Source organism: Rhea americana, unplaced genomic scaffold, assembly GCF_003343005.1.
Source record: "Rhea americana isolate MKP2758 unplaced genomic scaffold, rheAme1 scaffold_284, whole genome shotgun sequence".
Lineage (NCBI taxonomy): Eukaryota > Metazoa > Chordata > Aves > Rheiformes > Rheidae > Rhea > Rhea americana.
The window spans coordinates 976,502-991,367 of NW_028186406.1; the positions used below are offsets into that span (position 1 = coordinate 976,502).

Genomic DNA, 14,866 nt, shown 5'->3' on the forward strand with positions numbered 1-14,866 from the left:
GCACCTATGTGAGTTCATCTTGCATCCTCCACACAACTGCTGTTTTTTGTTCTGTTTTTCTCTCTTTTTTTTTTAACTCATATTCATTCTTTTAATTGTTCTTTTGCCCCACATCTCTTTTGGGTTGTTGTTTTTAAAAAAGAAAATGGAAGCATAATAATATAGTTTAACATTTGTGAAAATTGCAATGTTTCAACCTCCTTGGTCTGCACTAGGGTTTCACCAGTCACTGTGTAGGTAAGAGGTAATGTTCAAACTTTACCAGAGTCCAGTCCTTCTCCCCTGGGTGCCTGGTAAACTGCCACTGACTGGGCATAAGATACTGTGACATTCGCATTGGCAATTTCTGCATCTGTCAGTTCTTGTTCATGGACATGAAAAAGATGTTTTGTTTTTCCTCCTTGTTGCTAGGCCAGCCACCTCGGTCTAGGCCTGAAAATGAAGCGGCATGTTCCTGGTTCATGCAACTGTGTTGCAGTCAAGGCATCTGGTTGGCTTCCAGTGTCAGAGTCACTCTGCAGAGCTCGTGTCTTTTACTTGATTTTGGTCACATAAAATTTGACTTACTAAGAGACAGAGGCAGAGAAGACAGCAGAAGATAATATCGCTGTTGTAACCAGTCTTATGACTGTAACACATGGTGTAGCCAGCGTAACTGTACGTGTTGATCCTGGAGGTTGCATGATGTGCTGTGAAGGACACAAGGATGTGAATTGACTTGTCCCCCTCTGAGATGAGGATCGGCTGTAGAGCCTAATACAGGTGCCATGTAAAGCAGAGCTAAATGTCTTCTGTTTTCATCCCGAGTGTAGGAGCAGCTGTCAGCACCTGGAAATGCCCAGCTCTGCCAACTCTGCCAGGAAGAAAGCAGCCGAAGCAAAAAAAAGGTGACTCTTAAGGCTTGTGTTATCATTTTAGCCATGTGGTAAATGTATGCATTTCCTCTGATTTTCATTTTGCAACAGGTAACAGAGTGCAGATCTACTGGCAACTTGAGGCAAAGAAACTGCCCTTTATCTACTGTTCAGGCAACCTTGCTAAACGGTGGACACTTGAGGGTCCCCCAGCTTCTTCGGTGTTTTGCTTTTCCTTCCTCTTTCCAGTTTCCTCACTGCTATTTTTAACTGTGTGGTTTTGTCTGAAGTCAACCAGAAGTGAGAATAGGAGGGTGTTAAAATCTGTTATTTCTGATCTGTAATCATCTTGGCTTTTTCTCTTGCCTTGCTCTTTTTTTCACAAATGTAATGTTTGTTTTACCTCTCTGTGGCTAGGCCCCTCTTCATATCCCCACTGGAGGAGTCACAGGCTGTGCTGCCTTCCTCCGGACACTCTCCTCCACTGCCACTGAGGAGCAGGAGCAGTTTTCATGAAAACAAAAACTCACCAGTACTTAGCTGAGGCACTGATAAAACTGCTGTCAGTGCAGCAGGCGTACCGATCACGCTGCAGCAATTACCTCAGGGGTTGTCTAGAAAGTGTAGTTTCCCCCAGTTTATGTGCCAAGACCTGAAGCAGAAGAGTCTTGCTGGGAGCCGTGAAAACAGGCGGGCAGGAGGAGTGAGCCGTCCTTGCGGGCAATGCCAGTGATAGCAGCTCCTCTGGCACAAGGCACCCAGTACTCTGGCCCTTAGACCTGATGGATCAGTAGAGATCAGCCTGTACCTTGGCTCCAAATAGATCCTGATTTTTTTTTTTTTTTTTTTCCTTAATATATGCTCAGAGGGGGCTGGAGGGGACTAGGAGCATGGTGAGGTTACGGATCTGCAGGCAGGAGGACTGAGAAGCTTCCAGCCTCGCACAGATGCACGCTGCTGACAGCGAGAGCTTGCCCTGCGCCAAGGCAGGGACTCCCAGCTCCTGCTGCGTTTGCAGTTCTGCCTAGCAAACTGCAGCCAACGATGAGGGATTTTTGCCAGGGAAAACAGGGCTCCCRAGGCAGCCCGTTGCGTAACGCCTGCACAGAAGGCCTTCCTGGCTGCGTTCAGGACCCAGCCTTCTCCTCCCAAATGCTGCAGAAGGGCGACGCTCAGAGCAAACGGTGGTGAGGAGGTGGTACACTGCCCCACTTAGTCACCCTCCGAACTTCTGTTAAGTGCATGGGAACCCTGCTTAGCATCTGTAGTGTTCCCTGTTCCTTTGTGTTCAGAAAAATACATTAGAAAAACCTGTGGCATTTGCACCACTGCTGTATCCACTTCTGATAGAATTTCAGGTGAACGTGCATGCTGATATACACATCCAAAGTTTGACTTGCCATGCCAGTATGTTCATACGGCTGCAAAATACACATGTGCATCTTCAGTGACAAAACGCTCTAGCTCTACATTGTAACTAGACTTGAGTCAATTAAAATAGGAGTATTACACCTCTTCTCAGGTGTAATAAGCTTTGCCATAGCCTGGTCCCTGAAAGAAGGAGCAAACTTAGTCTTCAGAAGGGGCAAGAGTGAAATTTTTGAGTATCTTTCTCTAGTCCAGTAGAAGATTGGGTTGACTGAATAAGGCAACACCAGGTTACTCTGTATTGTTTGTGTGCTTGTCCTGAGCATCCTCCTCAATTTTTGTCCTCTTCCTCCATTTCAGAATGTCTGCAAGAACTGTGGCGGTATCTTCTGTGAAGCTTGTTCAGCCAATGAACTGCCCCTCCCGTCTAGCATCAACCCCGAGCGTGTCTGCAACCCCTGTCACGAGCAGCTCATCCAGCAGTATTCGACCAGCCCCTTGTAGGATGCCCCTTGCACACGGTGGTGACCAAACAATTGCTGTAGCTGTTGTTCATCTCTGAAGTGTTAACGGGGAGTCTGAGGAGAAGACATGGGCCTGTGTTCAGTGGAGGTCAGAGCAGGAGCCTGCTTTATAGTGTTTACAGTCTCTTGTGACTAAAAATGAACAGTCTGAGCTTTCCTAGTTGAAAAATCTACCTGCTCTCTCACCTCAGCTTGTTCTGGGGAGATCTGCTTTGGGAGTTTGACATGAAGTAGCCCTAGAGCGTGCCCTGGCCACTTCAGGAAGCAGTGAGACCAGGCAGCCCCAGAGTCGAGTGTGCGCGTGCCTGTGTCTGCGCATACAAGTCAGGCAAGTTCTCGTCCCCAGTTGTATTGCTTAAAGGCACTSAGCGGTTAAGGTTCACTGGAAGCAAAATGGGAGCACTTTTTTAATCCCCGTGTGTGGCTGCTCTTGAAATACTATTTCCCTTTTTCCTGCTGCCTTTGGGTGGCTCAGCCATGCTACTTCAGCGCCAGGTCTAAGAAGCCTAATAATATGCCAACAAACGTTTTCCACCTTTAGTTCAGACCTGTGACCACGGGCTTGCTATGCACACTGGTATCAAAAAAACAAAACCCAAACCCCCTGGAAGGTCTTCTGCATTTTAGAGATTTGGGGAGTGGTGGTTAGGGTCTTTTTTGAGGCATGCATGATGTGGTAACAGACCTGCACTGATCTGATCATCACAGCAGGCATGGAAGTGCCTTGAAAACACCTCTGACCTTCTATCATAGACATTCACTGTGACTTGATGACCACAAAATGGTGGTCAGACCAAAGGGCTGCAACTGGACTTTCCATCTTGATGTAGTAACTGGAGGAATTTGATTTCCAAGTACTTACATGCATGATACTGAGCACTAACTACACAGAATGCTTAGGGCACCTCATGTCTGGGCACCTCTCCCCCTTGTCATGCAAGAAAGTGGTTATGATATATCTGATATTTCACTGTATTTTGTTAGATTAAGATGAAGCTGGGATGAAGTCTGAATGCTTTTCACCTACTAGAAATTCTAATCTCRAGCACAGTTTAAAAAGGTATTACAGTTTGTACTACATCATGGTTTGTTGCTGTTATCTCAAGGAATTGTGTTTTACTCCAAAAACTGGCGGCTTCCTCATAAAGCACACAGCAGATCAGAGCTTATTTGCTCTGATTTATACTGGAAGCCTGCTTCAGTATTTAAGAGCATAGAATGTTTCGTAATCCATAGAAAACTGATTTATTTATATATCTGGCAGTTAGATTCATTTGGTGTTGTACAAATATTAGGGGGCACTGGTTTTATCTCTCAAAAGGGATTTTCTAGTCATTAGACTGGCTGGAGCCACATTAAAAAGCATGTCAGAGCTGAGGATACTGTAGGTATGCTGGACTTTGCACCAAGAGCTAGTTTCTTCTAGTTCCCTGCTGGACTTGGCATTTTCAGCCATACAAGTTCTCTTCCTCCTCTTAGAGCCCTTTAGAGAGGGAGCATTTCACAGGGGGAACTTGCAATTGTTTTCCATGTTCTGCTCTTTCTTCCTCTCATGGTGGTACTTACCGTCTAGACTTCCTTGCTGCTGACTCTTTAAAGTAAATAGGAACAGTAAACATTTAAAATCTAAAAAGCCTGGAGTTCAAGTGCAGGCAAACACTGCTTTGAAGGGTGTGATACCATAGATGAATGGAGAAGATGCTGAATTTACTGGTAACAAGTGTTAATTGTGTGTACATATTGTACACATTTATGGGGATTTTAAATTCCTGTGTCCATAAGCCAATGTGACTTCTCTCCCAAAGAAATTCCGACTCAAGCAATTTCAGTGTTGGAGGATGAAACTGGAAACATGGCGCTTACAGTAGATAATTTTAATGCTGGTATGTGCATGCAGTTTTGCAACTTTGATRCAACAGCTCATTAGTGACCTGGTGCTGCTTCTGACTGTCCCTAAAGGAGCAACCGCTGCTCTGCTTGCTTGAGGTGAAGGCCATGGCTGTCTCCGTTTAACACAGCAGGACAGTTCCTTAGCAGGTCCTTTCAGGTGGCGTGAGATCTCTCTGAAGRAGCAGCTGTTCTGGGAGGTGCCTGACGGTCCTTCACAATACAGCCCTGGCTGCTGTAATAGCAATTGATGTTTAGAAAGGTCAGAGCGGGATGTGTGTATGCTGCCACCTGCCTGTGTCAGCACTTGCCTCCTTCCTGTTACAGAAGGTGTCATGAACATCTCTGAACTTTTAAGTAAGTACTGGACATTATGCTTTGTGATGCCGCAAATGTTCAAGGCATGTTTGCTCAGGTACTGCTTGTAGTGCTAGATTTTGGAGTCGCGCCTGGAAGGCTTGGACGGGGGAGAGCGGAAGGCAGTTTTCTTTATGTTAATTTTGTTCCACGCATAATAAATTTTCTCATCTGTATCTTGCATCCTGGGCAATCCTTCCTTTCTGCTGTGGCTATATTCTTATATAGTATTTCAAACCCATCACAGATGCACAAACGCTTACCCAGCATGAGAGAAGCGTGGTAAGGAGGACGAGGTAGTAGCTATAAAACACAGTGCATGCTGACTTCTGTGCACTGGGATCTTAAGTCACTGGTTAAGGTTTTATTGCCAATACCGCTTCATTTGTGGTAACTTGTCCTGCTTGCAAGTACCTATCCACTTCCAAAACACGCTACTGCGAGTGGACTTCACCATTCCTCCTRCCGCAGGAACACACCAGTGAGCGAGCAGCCGCAGATGTCGTCTGTGCAAGGGCCGCTGACTCACGGAACTGGGCTCCTGTCCAGCTGAGATCCTAGCAATAGCCTCTAGCCACCAGGAGTTAGGGCAGCGCAGGCAGCGATGAGACTCTCACGGGGGAGGCAGCGCTTTCCAAGACAGGGGGTATCTTGTAGGTTTGAGAACAGTCAGACACAACTGCAGTGCCTGAATGTCTGGTTCCCTTTCAGAAAAGGCATTTTACTCTAGTAATTCTGCTTGAAGATCCTCTCAGGTCAGAGCTGAGCTGTTGCCTTCCAGGGCACAGCACCCACCTGCTGGTTCAGCTCAAGATCAGAACTGCCTCTATCCTACAGCATTCACTGTTACTTTTCCTACTTTTCAAGCACAATTTAGGCAGAGTATGTCAAGGCAATTTATTACATGCTTTTACACAAATCCAGACTAAATTATTTTATACAGTTTATCCTTGCCACTGAGCAGCAACACCTGTGCTTCCATCTTTATGATGATAACCACAGAATGTGTTGGCTTTGGCCTAAAAAGAAAGAAGAAGAAAAAGCCTTTTTACTACCTCATAGCAATTATTTATTACTTGGCTTTTTTAAATATTGCATTTTAATGTAGACAGTTATCTCCAATAATAGAATTGTATAAGTTGGCAATATTAAAAGATCTCACCAGGAAAGGTAAGATGGTATAAACAGGCTGCAATAGATCAGACATTTTCTCACGGGGTGGAAGGGAAGAAGGTTAATTCTGTTGGGCCCGAGTCCCAGCACACAGCTCAGCAGCAGTCCCGTACTCAGTCCTACAAACACTCCTCCTCGAGGTAAGTGTGCTTAAGGAGGGGCATGCCATCTCCTGTTTGCAGTAGGGACAGCTGCCTGGTAAGTCACCCAGACTTAACAGCAGTGCGAACTTTCATGTGCACTGTGCCTGCCTTGGCTCGGGAGCAGCATCCCTYACTCAGCTGCAATATAGCCTGTGTTTTTTTCCACGTAAACCTGAGAGGTACACAGGCCCTGTGCAGACAAAAAAAAAAGAAGGGGGGGGGGGAAGCTGTAGTAGGACAGTTTTTAACACTGTGACACACACTACAATCTATCTGCACTGAGTAAAGGTCTTCTATTACACTTGCATGATTTAGAAACATGCATTCTAATTTTTTTAGATTAAAAAAAAAATGGAGTGTGCTACAGCTGGCTACACTTGCCCAAAACTGTAAGCAATGTTTCTCCCCACCTGAAAGACTTAAGTACTATCAAATATAAGGCTGTGAAAAACACTTAATCACTCTTCTATACAGGGAATATGTTAGAACTTAAAAAACAGAACCAGGAGAGTGGGTTTTGTGTTTTTTTTTTTTTTTTTTAAGTAGGAAAAAACCAACAATAAAAAAAGACTTTTGTACATTCCAGGATTTCTCAGCTGTGAAAGGTTAAGTTTCTGTGTAGCTCTGCAAAGTCTGGGCTAGCACAGCTTGGCCAGCTCTGGCTGTAACCTCAGAAATGAGCTCCTTAGCCACAAGAATTTATTCTTGTGAAATCTGGATTCTTGGGTCAGAGGGTTTAGGCCTGATGCCTGACCGCTGGTGAGCAGTGATGATCAGCTTCAGTCACTTATGTTACATTACAGCCTTAAAGCTACTTGAAATCCATCAAATATCAGAAATACCAGGCATAAGACAGACACGTGCTTCTAAAAAGAAAGGGATCAACTTACCAAATCTGCTGCTGTCCCACTGTCACTAGCAATCTTGTTTGACCTTTGCATGTTCTTTCAGGAACAACTCAATGGAGCTGCACTCTGGGGAACAATTTAAGAGAGGTCAGTTTGTGCTCAGTTACTCACGTGTATTACATTCTCCTCTCTTTTTCCAGAAAGCCAGTTTAACATCACAGAGCAACTTGAAATTCCAGATTTAAAATGCTCCTGTTGAGCAATGTGTTAGCAGTAGCCAGGTGGGCTGTACCCAAGCACCTGAGGATCTAAGGCTTATAGTTACAACACTCTCTTCCTTTTCACTTACGTGCATGTGACACCTCCTTGGCCATTGCAGCAACTGCCTCCTCGTGGCTCTCAAAATGTACGTCTGCTTCTCCTGTGGCTTCTCCATGGGAGTTGTATTCTACCATGACCCTCGTGGGCTTCAGGGGAGCGAAAAACTGAAAAAGAGAAAGGGGGAAAAAAACAGTAGAGGGGAGCAGTCAAAACACGATGAGTTGGGTGAGCAGAGTCTCCCTGGATAAAACAACAGAAACAGCAGCCTCCAACTCCCTGGACTTCCACGGGAAGGAAAACTGGTAACTTACCCCAAGAGAAACTTGATAAATACATAATTTTTTTTAAACTACCAAAGTGAGTGGAGCCGCAGTGGTCTGAGCTCATTAGCTCCTTGTGCGCTAAGCACTCGAGTACCTACACCCATCACTCACTCCACCCCCCCGAGCCTGGGTGAAGCTGATGCGCGTGTGAGTGTGCTGTCCCACACTGCGCAGCATCCTGCCCCCTGTGCGCGTGAGCTCTAGACGCTGCTTTTTTTGACAGGAGCAAAAGTCTTCACACAGCACTCAAATTCTGYGCAATAACCAAAGTCCAAACTGAATGCATGTACCTTCATTCTGTGACTCTGTATACTATTAAAACTAAGCACAACTGGTAATAAAAAAGATTGTGAAATTTATTTTGTGTGTGGTCAATTATTTGGAAATCTCTCAAAGTTTATAAATGGATGCTCAATAGAGAGTAATGGCTATTCAAGATACCCAGCAAGCTTTTATCCATTTTTACTGACAGAAGTGTAATGCTGAACCCTAGAGAACCTTTGGCTACTGTGCCCGTGGGGTCCCAGCAACGCTGTGGAGCCTGCAACCCCTTCAGCATCCCTCAGCAACAGGATGCCAGCTAAAGTTTCCACATACAGTCAACCTGAAGCGAGGCAGCACTGAGCACTAACACAGAGATAAATTACAAATTTTACTTCCTCTGTAAAGATCAATCAATCAGTCTGATGATAGTCACCACTGTTCATCCTCTTACTGCTACTCACATTTATTATATCTTGGGGGCTAGCCTGGGTAGGAAAACCCCTCACGTGGACAAAATGCTGCGACAACGAGGCATTCCCAGGTTCCGAAACGTGCCCAGACCTTTCTGTTACGTCTCTGTACAGTTCTGCAGAATCGAGCAAAAGCGCCGTTAGCACCCGCAGTCATCACCTCGCTTATGTGACAGCTGTAGAAACACAGGGTCGTACCACGCAGACAGCGGAGATAACATGAAGGTGCCTCAAGGAACACATGCAACAGGGAGGGACTCACTGTTCTCTCTTTTGGCACTGGAGCCTCCCGCGTCACTCAATCCTCCTCCTTCAAACACCGAGTCATGTTCTTTACCCRCTCTCGGGTAAGTTGACATCTGTTTGTGGGGCATCATGTGCTTTTGCATTTGATGCTTTCTACTTATATATACTTCTATGTATCTAGAATTAAAAGGAGAAGATTACGTAGCGCGTGCGTGCCCTCCACAAAGCGCTCCTCCAGATTTTAAGAAAGTCATTACTTCAGGACACGTTCCTGTCTCAGCTCCAGTTACCTACTAGATGTGAGAGTTCTGGTACGTAGTTGCCATTTTGGGTTTACTGGCAAGTAACAGTTTTGAAGAAGAAAGTCATTCAGTTAGATTTATGAAAGCCCTTTTTAACTTGAAATGACAGCTGCTCTTCTTTTTAAGCCCCCCACTGTCAGACCGATTACCAATTTTGCCTGGACAAGGTCTTTAGTTTACAGCCTTTTAGAAAGCTCTCGTAGAAGCAGTATCAATCATTACAAAGCAAGCTCATGCTCTGCTGCAGAAATAGACGTTTACTTGCTGTGAAAAATGTTTTCTGTTCCTTGCCRTTGCATGCATCCTTTCCAGTCAGCCCTGTACATGCGTGAAACTACCTGTTTTCCCCTTGATGCACCCCCTGCAAACTACGCTGGCAACACCTGCAATTTCCGCAACTCTCAAATTAAAGAGAGGCCAACTCCAAAACAGGAGATTAATGAAACAGGCATATACAGAAGTTGAGCAGGGTCATACTGAGTATCTCAGAGGTTCCAAGATTTAACATATCTCTATGAAATTTATGGGATAAAATGTAATCATGTGGGAAAATAAAGCTACAGATACAATACACCAACATGAAGTGCAGCCTTAAGGGAATGTAGCACAACCTCCCTTACACCAAAAAAAAAAAAAAAAAAAAAAAAAAAAAAAAAGTATTGCCAGAGCATAAAACGTTTAACACCTTGCAGCTTTCTCTACCCAAGAAGCCCTTACACAGAGCCTCCTATGCCAATCTTTCAGAGCCCTGGAAACAGCAGCCAGTTGGTCCTTACATACATAAATGTAGCTAGCTCATTTCCATAGCACACAAGGAGTAACGTGATGGAGAACATGAGAGCGTGGACATCCAGCTGAGGTGGGTGAGCCCACACTCCATACTGTGCACAACCGATGGCCCTTTCTGGATAAAACTAATAATCCAGAAAGAGCAAGAGAAAGCTGACAGTAGTTTCACAGCCTACTCTGTTYCTTGGCTAATTACACAGCAATAGAGAGAGATAAAGTCACGTAGGTGAGTCTGCTCAGCCCTCTTCCAACATCRGGGAGAAAAGGTTAATGGTGGATTGGGAGAACAATTAATCCCCATTGGTGGGCAGGGAGGTGTGTGGGATAATTCAATTATTGGGCACGCCTCCAGAGGAGTGGTTTCCTTTTAAAATGGGGGAGAAACAAACAGAAAAGAAAGTAATAAAAGAAGAGAATTGGGTACCAGTAGCCTATAGAAAAAGAAGCATGTCTAAGAGAAATATTCTGCAACCTGACATTCAGAAAGAGGAATAAGCTATCAAAGAGAAATCAARATCCAAGGAGGGTAAAAACAAACCTTATATCCTGAGTATAGCTCAGGATTCTGGGGAGAAGCTGCATGTGCTTCTACTTGAGAAAAGAGAGGCCCTCAGGAGGGAAGAGCCTGGTGCAGGGGCTCTACGTTCTGTAGGAAAGCACATAAGGGCGGGTCAAGGATGGCCCGGGCAGGCGGCGGAGTCGCTGAGGAGGTCGGCTGCTGCGGGTGCCGAGCAGCAGTCAGCCACGGAAACGGGCGCAAGGCAGAGGGGCCTGGTAAGTGGCGCTTTGCACGACGCACGCTCCCAACGGAGACGCCGGTGGGGACAGGTGCTGGGCTGGAGGAAAGAGAGGGTTGCCAGAGTGCTGGAAAGCATCTGGTGGCACTGTGAAACCTCAGAGGCAGGGCAGGGCACGGGCAAATGCTTGTAGTGGGAAGGCGACCATCTGTAGTGGTGCCTGGGCGAGCGCAGTCTTTTGGCGTAACTCCTCCAGCTCTGACCACTGCCAAACCAGTCACACAGGGGTTGGACTGGTTTCAGGTGTAGTTCAAAATAACAGAGATTATTTCTGATAGGCATGAAAGCCTCTTCCCCACCCCCTCACCCCAAGCTGTACGTGCCAAAGGCTGCTCTGTGGTGCAGAGAAGCCCATCAAAACAGATTTCATTTTTCTGATTTTTCTTCCCTGGAAGCTGTCAAGATTCTTCAGAAAATACCCCTGAAAAAGGTGAAACTCATCTTAGAATATTTAAGAGGGCACTATCAGGAAAGAAATGCTTTAAGGGACTGCCATGGTTTCCAAGAGAATTTGAATCCAAAGCCAGAGTTCTACATAGGTCTTTAGCTACGGTATACCAGTATTACTATTCAAGCAGGTTGCTTTACCTGGTAAGAGGCAAGCTCTAAGTTACACCACATGCTTTATACCAGTTGCTGTCTTCTGTTAACCAGAGCAAAGCACCTACCTATTCCCAATGTATTCCCTGTGCCTTAATAGGGCTTTAGCTGCCATTTCTGGAGCTGCAAACTGCACGTAAGCTTCTCCTGTTCTTCTGTCTCCCCGGTTAACGAAAGCTATGTCAGTTATGCTCARACCTATATGGAGGGGGGAGAGGAAAAAGGCATTTACATTGTCAGAAGAACTTCTGCCATAGTGCAAAAGGATATCACTTCTCGTTGCCTCCTGTTTTAAGACAGAAGCCAACCCAGCAATAACCTCATTCTGACAGAACTGCTCATGCTGGCCCAAGTACTTTTTTTTGTCTAATTCTTTCTTTATTCCATTTTACTGTATTTTTACAAGTTAGTTTTCATGGAATCCTCAATTGCAATAATGAATCCACAGGAGGTTTCAAACAAGAACAAGTGAACTGAAGTTCTAGAAAACAAGCAAGTCCAAAGTTAAAAAAAACAACAAAAAAATAAAACAAAAAAACAAACTTGAACTAGAACTCTTTGTTCAGGTCTCTTTTCTTGTTTTCTTCTTAAAACTTGGACCAAATTCAGTTAATGTGTTATTCCCTGCTTCTCTCTTCCTCCACCCCCTTCTGCCCCTTGTAGCCCCACAGTATCTTCCTGGAGAGCCTGTAGTACATTAAGTCACTGTATCAGACACAAGACAGACTAAGATCTTTGAGTTCTAACTTAAAACTTATATTGGCACTGACTGGGCTGGGCCTCTAAACTTATTTTGGCTTTTTTTTTAAGCCTAGGTATGTGGGTTTTCTTCACTATTACCTTCTGCAATGGTCTCCCTAAGCTTCCAAAGAAAAGGAAACAGTTGCTCCAAAATGCATGAGCTGCCTTGGATGTCTCCCTGGGATGACTCTGCTTCTAGTCATTTAAACGCCTTAGTTAACTGTTGGTGATTAATATAAACAGTCATCACCAGTGATCTTCATTTATTGGCATGATGTTTGCTATTATGAACCTTAGTTTTGGAGGACTCAGTGTGYGCACGCACAACTGCAATGGAGGGAGGTGAAAGAATTGGTTTGGGTTCAGTCTACAACCTAATCTTTACCTAAGAAAACATCAAACAATCCTACAAACCCCAGAAAAGCTTCTTCCTAACGAACCCATGTGGGAGCTGCCTGGCCTGCTCCACCACTGAGGCTGGAGGACTTGCACTGTCCACTGCTTGCTCAGCTGAGAAGCTGGGTAGTAACCATTCCCAACCATCAGCCAAGAATATTCAATTATGAAAAACACACAGCTGCTATAGTTTTAACTGTGGCATATGTGAACTAACTGTTACGACTACACTTTTATCAACATTTATGTTGTGCTTACTTGTGCTTTTGACTGTAATACAACCATTTCCTCCTCCCCCCCCATAAGTTAGCCAGTCTGGGCACTGGTAGCAATCAAATGCAGAAAATTTGATCTAGATTAATCTGTTTACTTCTTTTTCCCCAAAAGACTGCTGGTTAGACCTCCAGAAACACTCGCAAGGGATATTATAATCTTGCAGGTGAAAGCTTTAGATGCATTCACTTGCAATGGGGTCATGACTTTTCATACTGGTCAAAGTGCTCCTGCTTCTTAAGGCAAACTGGAGAGTTTTTGCAAATCTTTCTTAGAGTAATGATAGCCTAGCTACGCTGAACTTAGAGCAGGAAATAAATCCTAAACAAAGAGCAAAAGGTAGTCGAAGTTACCTGCAAAGAAATCTGAAATATCATCTTCAGTGGAGCTGAACGGAAGGCCTCTGAGTAGTACAACCCCATCGTTAATGGCCTGTGACTCATTCTGCAGACTCTGCAACAAGCCTTCTGCATCTTTATCATGTACTTCAAACACTGCAAGGAACACAGGCACACAACATGTTTTCCTTCATGGTGGGCAGAAGGTGACATCTGGCAGGAGCCTTCTTCTAAGACAACACTTCCCTCCACCTTCATCCTGTTTCCCCCCATTAGAGCACTCTGTGACACCCCAAGGGTACCCCTTGCTGCACAAGCCACCTCCCCTTTCCCTTCCTGCCCAGCCTAGCAAAGTCTGACTTAGTGATGCCTCTGTTGTTGCTTTTGTTTTCTTCTATTTCCTTCACATCCTGCATCTCTCTGCTGTCCCACACACATCAGCTTTCCTACTCATTTTGTATTAAGGGGGTCTTACCGACTTGAGCATGCTTTTCTTCCAGTTTACAGTTACAGTTCTGCTGTTTCAAACATACCTTTCACATAGCGTGGGCCCATGTATCTCAAGTGCTTTTCCAAGGCTCTCTGGACATCTGCTTTTGATTCCAGCTCAATCAAGGCATCTCCCCTGCGTCTCCCATCCCTGTTTAAGAGGAAGTGTATGCCGTTCTCACCGTTTCGAATTCTACAGCCTAGAAATTGGGAAGAGGTAATACACAGAAATATATGCAACTGCACTGAACATGAAGGGCAGGGAGTTGATCCTAGATCAAACTGAATATTCTGTACAGAGTTGTTTCTCTCAGGAGCGCAGAATACATTCCTGAAACAAAGGCTAGGAAACTCTGATTTCTAACCTTAAAGCTAACTGAAAACACTCTTCACAGAGAAGAAACTGGCTTAGCGTCCCTTAGCTTCCACAACTGTGTAACTGGATAATGTATTCTCATGCTGCAGGTGAACTTTTTGTTTCTGAAAGCATTTTTTGTTTCAAAACCACTTTTTTCTAATCCTAAAGAAATGCTATGCAGTCCTTCAGTCAACTTATACTCTGCCTGCTGGAAGTTCTTTCCTTTAGGAGTTCAATTTGACTTAATTTAGCTCGGCAGGTTAACAAATCATTAAAAAAATCTGATCCGACAATCTGTTCTACTGTGGTGGGATGCATCATAACATTACAGAATAGAGGAATCAGCCCTGCAAAGGTATGCATCAAGGTCAGAAAGCAGCAGTGAAATTTTAACTGGGAAGTAAACACCATTTTTTCAGCCTGTTTAAAAGGACTGGGGGAAAGCCAACCACAATGGTATTCAAGCGGACAATCTGAACTCAAAGCAATGTGCCTTTAGAGCTGAAACACTAATCAAGGGGAAGGCTTGCTCAAATAAATAGGAAATCCTGTACTGAAGAGCTGGCCCCTATAATCACTTCCAAACTAATGGCTGGTGACTACATGTATTATGAACATAAACTAGGCACAGTTCTACAACAGTATTCATCTTTCACTGACTAACGACTCGCAAGAATCCTTTCCGCTAAGTAATTATTAAGCGCTAGGGTCCGCAACACCCCGCTTGGCTGCCCCGCTACACAAAACTGGCCCCGTACTATCGAAGAAGGTCAGCACGTCTTCCTCGGTGCAGGAGAAGGGGAAGCCCTGCGCCCTGATGAGGAAGACCGACTCTTCGCTCTCTGCCTTCGGAGGCAGCGGCTCCTGCTCTGCCAGGTGACCGTCCTGAGGGGGGGCGCCGGCGACCTGTTACCAAAACAAAACCAAAAACAGGATTGAAAACATTAATAGTAAAGGCAGAAGGAGGCGGCGCCATGTTGCGCCCCCCACGCGGCGCGGCGCGGC

The 14,866-nt window shown here is 45.0% G+C and overlaps 2 protein-coding genes across 5 annotated transcripts in view; one reads left to right on the plus strand and one right to left on the minus strand.

Moving 5' to 3' along the window:
- Nucleotides 1–5,166, plus strand: part of RUFY3 (RUN and FYVE domain containing 3) — a 58,076-nt gene extending 52,910 nt beyond the window's left edge. For all 4 annotated transcript variants that reach the window (XM_085308848.1, XM_085308849.1, XM_085308851.1 and 1 more), the window contains exons 17-18: nucleotides 813–887; nucleotides 2,583–5,166. In XM_085308848.1, the coding sequence (XP_085164974.1) occupies nucleotides 813–887; nucleotides 2,583–2,726 (219 nt within the window). In that variant the 3' untranslated portion in view covers nucleotides 2,727–5,166. The remainder of the gene's footprint in view (nucleotides 1–812; nucleotides 888–2,582) is intronic.
- Nucleotides 5,167–5,873: 707 nt separating this feature from the next.
- GRSF1 (G-rich RNA sequence binding factor 1) lies at nucleotides 5,874–14,837 on the minus strand. The gene is made up of 10 exons (XM_085308867.1): nucleotides 14,805–14,837; nucleotides 14,620–14,767; nucleotides 13,548–13,703; nucleotides 13,030–13,170; nucleotides 11,335–11,464; nucleotides 8,795–8,955; nucleotides 8,524–8,648; nucleotides 7,504–7,639; nucleotides 7,197–7,280; nucleotides 5,874–6,009 (listed from the first exon to the last, which is right to left on the minus strand). The coding sequence occupies exons 1-9, from the start codon at nucleotides 14,835–14,837 to the stop codon at nucleotides 7,222–7,224; spliced, it is 1,089 nt and encodes a 362-aa protein (XP_085164993.1). The 3' UTR covers nucleotides 5,874–6,009; nucleotides 7,197–7,221.
- Between the last annotated feature and the right edge of the window lie 29 nt (nucleotides 14,838–14,866).